General features: G+C 47.0%; 1 protein-coding gene across 1 annotated transcript in view; it reads right to left on the reverse strand.

Moving 5' to 3' along the window:
* LOC126495178 (disintegrin and metalloproteinase domain-containing protein 21-like) overlaps positions 1-1,893 on the reverse strand; it is a gene marked incomplete at its 3' end in the record, with an annotated part of 8,088 nt that extends 6,195 nt beyond the window's left edge. The window contains exon 1 of the mRNA XM_050132758.1: positions 281-1,893. Within this exon, the coding sequence (XP_049988715.1) occupies positions 281-1,893 (1,613 nt within the window). The remainder of the gene's footprint in view (positions 1-280) is intronic.
* Between the last annotated feature and the right edge of the window lie 7,127 nt (positions 1,894-9,020).

Consider the following 9,020-nt stretch of genomic DNA (forward strand, 5'->3'; position numbering starts at 1 on the left):
ATCACAGAAATTAGTTTGGGAACAGGGAGTACCATATCTCACACGTCCAACATCTGTTGATTCTGTTGCTCGATGCTCATCGAGCCCAAAACAGGAAAACCCAGAAATAACTGACTGATGGAATGAAACATGTTCCTGCAAGTGTGGAAGGAAGGTGACATTCGTACACTGCAACCTTCCGCACATCTTATCCTTATCGGCACAAGCTGTGAATACGAGGCTTTCTTGTCTTCTCCGACAATGTCCAAATCTATAGCTTTCCTTATTGATGTCATAGCACCTTTTATTTCCTGCGCGGGCACTTACACCGAAGATTTCCTTGCAATGTATATTGCGATCGGTGCAGTTTCCTTTATAGCAATACCCCTCTTCTGAGCATGGTGTTCCATCTTGCAGATAAAAGTCTGTTGGGCAAGTGAGTATACTCCCATTACAGTACTCGGGAAGATCACATATGTTCTGAATACTTCTGCAAAGTGTCCCAGAAGGACTGTAGGTACAGTTTACACAGCATGGTTCTTTATCACAAATGCTACCCTTTGAAAGTTTGCAGTCATTCTGACAGCACGGATTTGCATAACATGCCTTGTTTGAGCCACAGTCACATTCCTCACCTGTGTCTAGTTTGTAGTTTCCACAAACTCTATAGGTATGTGTTTCATTATAATAAGTAGTAAAGTCTGAGAAAAGACATTCCATCTCACCCGGAGTATTGAGTATTTCATTTAACTCTGCTATGGAACAATTGCTGAAAGCATCTGTTAGGTGAGGAACCCTGAACATAATGCAGGTCGCTCTTCTCTGGCAAAAACAGGAAGTCTCATCATCAAAATTCACACCTATGTTCTTCACAACACGATTGGTTACTACCATAGACATATATATATAAGCTCGGCCATTTTTACCAATAAGGCTTAGGCCATTGGTACTACATACACCACGTGGAATTGGATTACCGTCGTCATCACTGGGGCCCCAATCGTTAATTAAGCTTGATGCATCAGGCCTAAATCTCGGGTAAAAGTTTGCCAAATAGTAATTATGAACAGCCCCTCCCGGCATTCTGAAGTCATGTCTAAATGGATCTCCTTGGTTATACACAGTTAAGACCATAACATAGTAACGCAAATTAATGTTGGACATATAAGTGTCCATTAAGCTGATTAGTGAAAACAAATATCTGGATGTCCTCTCAACAGTCCTGGCTATAACATGTACCGAATAGGTGGCTTGAAAATGGCCTTTTATAGCAGCTGGATGTGAAGCGTAGTCTCTACTAGATATTCTGGGAGCCACATTGGAATTTGGTCTAGATAAAGAGGGGCCTGTGCTCTGGTCCAAGTGCTTCCATTCGTTCATAGGCCCCACTGCAGCAGAATCAGCTACTACCTGTGAAATAAGGTGCTCAAACCTGTGTGAATCATTGAGGGGTTTGATTTCATAGGCAAGGTCATCCAACATCATGACCCCGTCCAGGCCCCCATAACAAGTATCCAAAGTGACCGTCGATTGAGGGATCCCCTCCAGGTAGCCAATATAATAACAATCTACAGGAAAATAAGGGTAATCCATCTGTAAAGCTCCTTGGTCATCTTGAGTTGTCAGCAGCAAGTGTCTGGGCCAAATAAGTGTCTTTCTTCGCAGGTGGATGATATGTCTCTGGCCCCTAAAACGCAAGCTGTAGGACAGCCGTCCTGGTGCTTGAAATCCCTTACCATGGTAGATCTGCTTCCGAGGAATGACTACTTCCGATGAGATGTAACGCCAGGTGGGAGGGCCTTGAAAACACTGGCTGGGAGCCAGGACCAACACCCAGAGTGCAACCAGCAAGAGTGGGGCCCTGGGGATCACTGGTCTTTCTACCAGCCTCATGCCCCAGCTCAGAGATAACATCCTGGATCAAGCTAGGCTAAAACCCTCAGTTGTGGCTACTGCCTGGCATGGGAGACACTGGCAGTGGACAAAGGGCTTCTTCATGCTCCCAGCCCTCCTGGTTACCCAGGCAACTTGAGGAGTTAGGTAACAGTTACTGGGTGTGGCAGGAGTGAGTCAGGAAATGTTAGCTGAGGTTGAGGTGAAATAGGGTCAAAAGCAACATCTACAAGTTCACCTGGGAGAGAAAATGCAGAAAAAGCCAGAGTGTCTCCTCTGAACAGTCTCAATCCTTTCTTATATTTCCTGACATACAAAATCATGAACACATTTTTAGTCATCTCAATGTATTTGTAACCAATGTTACTCTGGGTCTGTTTCTAGAATTTAAATTTTCTTTTTATTTTTCCTTATATTTCTCATATATAAAGGTGAAGGTAAATACTGTGAATATTAGAATTTTAGCACTGACTATTTTTGTTCTCCTAAACACATTTTATTTGAATTTATTGTTAAACTATTTACAAATGGCTTTTACTTTTGGGATATTACTTGAGGGTTTTGTGATTTTCACATGTTGAATTTTCTCAAATACTATATCTTCTGGATGAGGCTCCTGGTTCCAAGCCAGTGTTTTCAAGGCTGCCCCACATGGTGCTATATCTCATGGGAGGTGGGCATTTCTCAGAATAGTGTCTACAATGGTAAGGGATTTCAACATGACAGTTACAGCTGTAATGTTTCAGAACTATAGAATTTTTAAAAATTCCATCCCGTTGAACACTTTATCTCTAACCCTGTGTTAATTCCAGCTGTTACTCCCCTCCAACCCTTAATATATTTCTTTCCTGACCATTGAAATTTCTTCAAGCATGCAGGCTGATCTGTTTTCAGCAGGGATAGCAGTAGCCACACTTGGTGAATGTCTAAGAAGTATACCACATAATTTCCCCAGGTTTATCATTAGTGCCTTCACATCTAGTACTTTTGTTTTTTTGTTTTTTCTTTTTTTTTTTTTTTTGGTTTTTCGAGACAGGGTTTCTCTGCGGCTTTGGAGCCTGTCCTGGAACTAGCTCTGTAGGAAAAGCAACCTCTGGGTTTCTTCCAAACAGCTCATTGAGGAAAGTAGGAACAGACTAAAATCACTACAGTGTTCCTGACAAGCCCTGACTCAAAACATGACCAAAATCTGCAGCCACGTAGATAGATTGTACGGCAGCGGGAATCTTATTTATGAGCAAAACATTGGGTTTTAATGATTCACCTCCTCTGAAAAGTCTATCTCCTCTATGTGTACAGGGGGAAAATCCTCTACAGGACCGCTGGAGTGCTGTAGAGAATTGCACCTTCCCAGCTCATGCAGCCAGCAGGAGGCCATAAATAAGCCTCTGCTTCCCCTTGTGGCCACCAACATCACTGCACCTAGTGACACCAGGTGGCTCTTAGCAGAGGGAGGGAGGAAGGCTGGATCCCTGTCTGGCTGTGGGAACAGATGAATGCCCTGTCATGAATTAGGGTGAAAGGGATCATGTGCTCTATCATTGGTCACAAATTTGGGGACATGGGCTTATACTGCAGTTTGGGAAAGGCTTCTCAAGGCTCATGACCACCTTATCATTACTCTGAGACTCCTCATATCACCAGGCTGGATTCCCAAGTCCTGTGTGGACATATGACCTCAGCAAGCACCAGGGGGAATTACGACTAAAGAGACAGGTGTTGATGGGGTATCTACACAAGTAGGGAGTACCAGAGCCAGCGTCTCAAGCCACTCCACAGTCCAACTCCAGGCACAACCATGTGGGTTGGTCACAGCACCTTGGAGTCAGATTGCAAAGGCAGATCACATCAACAGACTACAGCGCACAGACTACAGAGAAGATCTCAGGTGCCTCCTTACGACCAGATTCATCTTTGCATGATTTGCCTAGACAGACCCAGAGAATTGGCCCCTACCCAGCCAAGTGGGCTCTCAGGTGCAGGTGACAAAAAACAGGCAGAGAAAGATGAGAGGTGAGAGAAGGGAGAAGGACAGAGACAGGAAATATTAAATCTTTACACAGTTCTGTCCCAGTACCCGACCTCTGATACCCACAGCACAAGTGTTCAAATATCACAATGTGGGGTGGGGCATAGATAAATGCAATTACTGGTGAAAATAAAGGGACTGAGGTCTGGAGTTTTCAAGATGGCTTCAAACACTCAGTACTGACCCAACCCTATCACTGTTCCATTTCCAGCTTCCGATGAACGTGTCCTTGTGACATTCAAAGACAGCAAGCTTCCTACCCAGTCTGTTTAGAAAGAGCCTCACCATTTGTGCTCCTCATGTGCCTCTGTCCCACGTAGACTCTAGTCCTCCATATCCTCATGTCTTCTCAGTGATTCAAGCCCTGTCTCCTCCACAGCCACAAACCCTCACCTGTAATGGGCTCTCTATTGACCCATGGTCCCAAATCAATCTGCCTTAAGCAGGTGTTTTGATAGTTTTTCTTCTGTTTCCATACTACAGAAGGGAGTGGGCAAGCGGGAGCTGAGGCATGTCACATCACTCCAAACCTTCTCAGTCTCTAGCAATATGCCCCCTTGTTTCCAACACTGCAGCCTCAAGAATCTTCAATTCACTCCTCAAACATGGCCGCTTGAGCTGAGATTTAATTTGTTAATTATTCCCAACAAGCCAATACACAACTAACATTTCCCAGCTACTCCCATGGAAGCAGTGGTGCATCCCCTACTCTAAGCTTGGCTTACCAGGGCACCTCTGAGATTTCAGCAGTTGTCTTGTTTTTCAACCAGAAAAATCTCCAGCTGCTTAACAGAAAGGCAGAAATATGCAGAACCTTCTGGAAGAGCAGCTCTTGACTGAGTTCAGCAGGGCAGCTTAGGTACCCAGCTTCCTCTGGTCCCAGTTTCTGGCAGTTGCACTGGTCAGGCCTGGTGCTGTGCCCACTTAGCACTCCCACAGTGCCCACCCAGTCCAGAGCTGATGGAAGCGGCAGCAAGAACCTCTAGGCAGACAATGCAAGAGTTGCCTGCACCAGCGAGGTTCTCATTACACTGCAGTCCCACGGTCCAACCACTTTGTACCGAGTCTCCTCACAGCAAACCACAACCAATGCAGTTGTCAACCCTCAGGCAAGTCCCTCCTCGGCAATGCCAGTAGAACACATGCCACTTGCCCCCACACATTCCAACTCTCAAAAGAAACAAACTCCCTCAAAGCTCCTTCACAGACACAACCAGATTCCACAAAGCTTCCAGCAAAATGAAGCTAGCCCTATGCCATTTCCCAGGACATCCAAGCTGCTGAAACCGACCTGTCAAGTCAGAGAACTGACCACCCAGATAATATTTATGCCTACTCATGAGGCATCTGTAGAAGAGGCTTTCTGGGATGTATTCTCACCTGAGGCATCTATGTTTCCTAAGTCTTGGGAGCATCTTTATGGACATCATACTCCCCTTCACAATGCCACATCAGGAGAGGAGATCTGTGTCCCTTGCTCTCCACAAGAGGTCAGAATCCTGATGTCAGCCATTACAATCCCCCAGAACTACTTTTAAACAGCAGTCATGGGATTCTCACTGTGGGAAAATGCAGGGCTAGGCTCCAATACATCCAAGCATCTGTGAAGGCCTCAAGTCTTCAAGGAAACAAAATCAATCACCAGAAAAAGTAGATTGTGAAACAAGGCTTCTGCGCCACTTGTAGCCTAGACAGTCACTCACTAGTCCTGGATAGGGAAAGCACTGAGAACAGCCCTTCTGCAGCGATAGAGAAGGTGAGCAGTCACTCACACCCAGACAGGGCTTCCTGACTGCCCTGAGCCTGTCTTAGGAACAGTAGCAATGGTCTCCAAATTTCTAAAATACGTTCCAAAGGAGCCCATGTCCCATGAGGGCAGTGGGGCCCCAGCTGGAAGCAAAGCCCCTGGAGCACAGGTGGGAAGCAGGTGACTCAGTACGCTAAGCAGACTTCCCACCTGTGCCCAGGGCCAGAAATGAAAGCCTTTCCAGAGACACCAGGACCGGTCATTCCTGGTTGTTCCTAGCATCAGTTTCACAGGGGCCATTCCTGCTCAGACCTTAAAAGGAGATGTGTGCTCACCAGGCCCACAATTGGAGAAGAGAACTGAAAGCTGACACCTCTGTGTTCATTTTGCCTGTGTTACCCCTGATGCCCCAGGTCCAAGCTGAGGATCTATACACAGCCACAGGGTAACTGCCACTATTAAATACCAGACTGGAGAGGAGGGAGCAACACCTTTAAGGACATTTTGGGAATATGGAATCTGAAAGATAGCATGTAGGACCAAATTAAGATGGAGAGAGACACGAAGTCCGCAACCCAGGCATTAGTAAGAAAACCCCATCCAAGAGCCCTGGCAGACACCAAAGTGGTAGAGGAAGGATAGATCAAGTCTCAGACCCAAAACCAGTCAGGAGCCAACCAGGATCCCACTGAAGAGCTCTGAGTCCTTCAGCTCTGAGTCAGAACACATCAGAAGCAACAGCATCTCTACACAGATGTGTCCCTAAGCAAAGCCATGTACCCAAAGACAACACTAGTGATGCAGGACTTTGTGGTGAGTGTGTCACAGTAGGTATTATTCTTTTAAAGCAGGTGTGTGTGTAGACGAACACAGGACAGACGAGATACGCGCGAAAGGAGGAGACAGACACGCGGCTCCCACGTGGGTGCACTTTAATGGGGGGGGAGGGGGACACGATAAGGGACAGGTGTGCAAGATACACAAGGGTAAAGGGCAAGAGAGAGAGCGAGACCTCGTGGAAGCTCGCTTTTTAACGAGAAGCGCAAGGGTATCTGGGAGAAATGACCTGCACCTGTGCCCGCCCCCGCGCGCAGGTATCCGTAATCCAGGAGGAATCTGGGAGCTGTAGTTTCCAAAAGGAACAACAGTAGGAGTATTGGAAAGAAAGAAAGAAAGAAAGAAAGAAAGAAAGAAAGAAAGAAAGAAAGAAAGAAAGAAAGAGAGGGGGAGGGGAGGGGAGGAGAGAGAGAGAGAGAGAGAGAGAGAGAGAGAGAGAGAGAGAGAGAGAGAGACAGAGAGAGAGAGAGAGAGATTAGGCTTTCTGCTTACACAGGGGAACAGACTCTGATCCCTGTAAACCACTGTAGGGCTGGGTACTTGAGTACCATCTGCCAAGCAAGTTGTGAAAATAGACTCTGACCTGAGATCCCTCTTAAAGGGCAATATAGAAAGATAGGACAAAGAACATAATTCATTGCAACAGAAAAGGGGAAGCTGTAGATCACTCCAACTTACAAGCAAGGGGAAGGGAAGCAAGCCACACTGGGTTTTCACATAATGTAGGAATAGCAGGGGACTCTGCAAGTTATCCAGCAGGTGGCGCCTAGTACATGAGTGGAGAGTACATACACTTTTATCTACAACCCACCTTGCTTTTATATTATCAACGCAGCACTTGCCACCGAACCTAGCTTAACATTGTGTTGCTATCCACCGAGCCAAGGGCCAGGTGCCTGCCAGGAGAATGCTCAAGTGGTAGACCACATTCTCAGTCCTACCTCAACACGATACAACAGTAATTTCAAGTTAATGTGGACATCGCTACACAGAATTTGTGAGGGTGGCCTGAAAGGCAGACCGGCACCAATTGTCCAGAATGTAGAGCTCAGAAGCAGCCAGCAGAACTTGTCTGACTGGAGAGCTCAGCTCGCCAAGAACTAGCAGGCATTGCTACTGCGCACACTGGAACCTCTCCTCCATCAGCAATGGAGCCCTAAGTTATCCAGCAGCATATCTGCAGCAGCCTCCAACAGAAACAGACAAATGCCCCTCCATGGAAGAACAAAGTCTGACACATTTGCTCGTGGGAAGCATAAAGCAGGCTTATGAGGGTAGAACATCACACAGAGCAGCACACTTGGATCAGCTTCATGCTGAGGATGAGAAGGACCAACAAGGGAAAGAGAAATGTAAGTTCTTTCCATAGGATTCCCTCTCACTCACCCCTGACAATCCTAATGAGCAAAGTCTGAACACTCTGTTGAGGAGAGAAAGGAAAGCCTGTGCCCTGTTCCAGGGTCAGGTCCCTGCTGTCAGGCAGTGGGAAATACCAGGGTGACCCCCAGGAGCAGACGGTGACTAGGCAGGAGACCATTAGGGAAGAGCTGTCATGACATCACATCAGTGCTATGAAGGAAAGAATAAGAACTTGTAAGAGCAGACAGGGGCCAAAGGGCAGCAGATGCACCACACAGACAGGGAGACAACGGGTCTGTAAAGCACAAAGTCTGGATTCTCTTGACATTGCTTGCAGCTTCTGCCCTTCCTCTGCCCACATGTCAGGGTCTCAAGACATCATCACCATCTCCTCCAGGGCACAAGGCAGCATATCAGCCATGAAGCCACTCAGAGACGGGTTTTTCCAGAAGTCCCTGTTATCTCTCCATCAGCAGCCTCCCCAGCACCATCCAGGATCACACTGAGAGACTAAGTAATGTAGGAGATACATCTGTGGCAGCACCAGGCCCGGCTTCCCAAGACTTCCTGCAGAGATACAATCACAGGACAGCAGGCTAGACTTCTGCTCAGGATGTCCCATGAGTCTGCACTGCTGCCTGTGCTGCCACTGGACGCTAGTCCTGCAGATACCAAGGCCCTTCCACAGGCAGGGCTTTTTGTGAAGGGATCTTCTACTGTGTTACTACGGTAACTACCACAGTGGTGTAGCCAGCAGCAAAAACCCACTGGAAACCTATGGGCCCCAGCAGAGTCATCAGCTCCAAAAGCAGTGGACCTAGAAGAGCAGACACCTCAGAGTCAGTTTCTGATTCTTAACCACTGAGTCCCAGTGATTGATGGTAGCCCCCACATGGCATTTCTCACAAAACACAGAGTTCTCAAAGTACCCTATTATCTGCTCCCAACATCCCCTCTTTCAGAAGCCAGGGATTCCACCAGAAGCCACTTGGTTCTTCACCTGAACCAATATCCCCTTCCTATAGGAAGAGCTCTAGAGATCTTTCTGTAACACTTGGAAACATTCCAAACTAGGGTCAGACAGCCTTAAACAAATAGCCAGAAACCCTCGATTGGAAATCCTGATCTGGCACTCACAAGAGAAAGTACCTGCACCACAGTCTCATTGGGGGGGTC

This window comes from Alexandromys fortis, unplaced genomic scaffold (genome assembly GCF_014885135.2).
Source record: "Alexandromys fortis isolate MF-2015 unplaced genomic scaffold, M_Fortis_MF-2015_v1.1 scaffold_452, whole genome shotgun sequence".
In the NCBI taxonomy this organism is placed as follows: domain Eukaryota; kingdom Metazoa; phylum Chordata; class Mammalia; order Rodentia; family Cricetidae; genus Alexandromys; species Alexandromys fortis.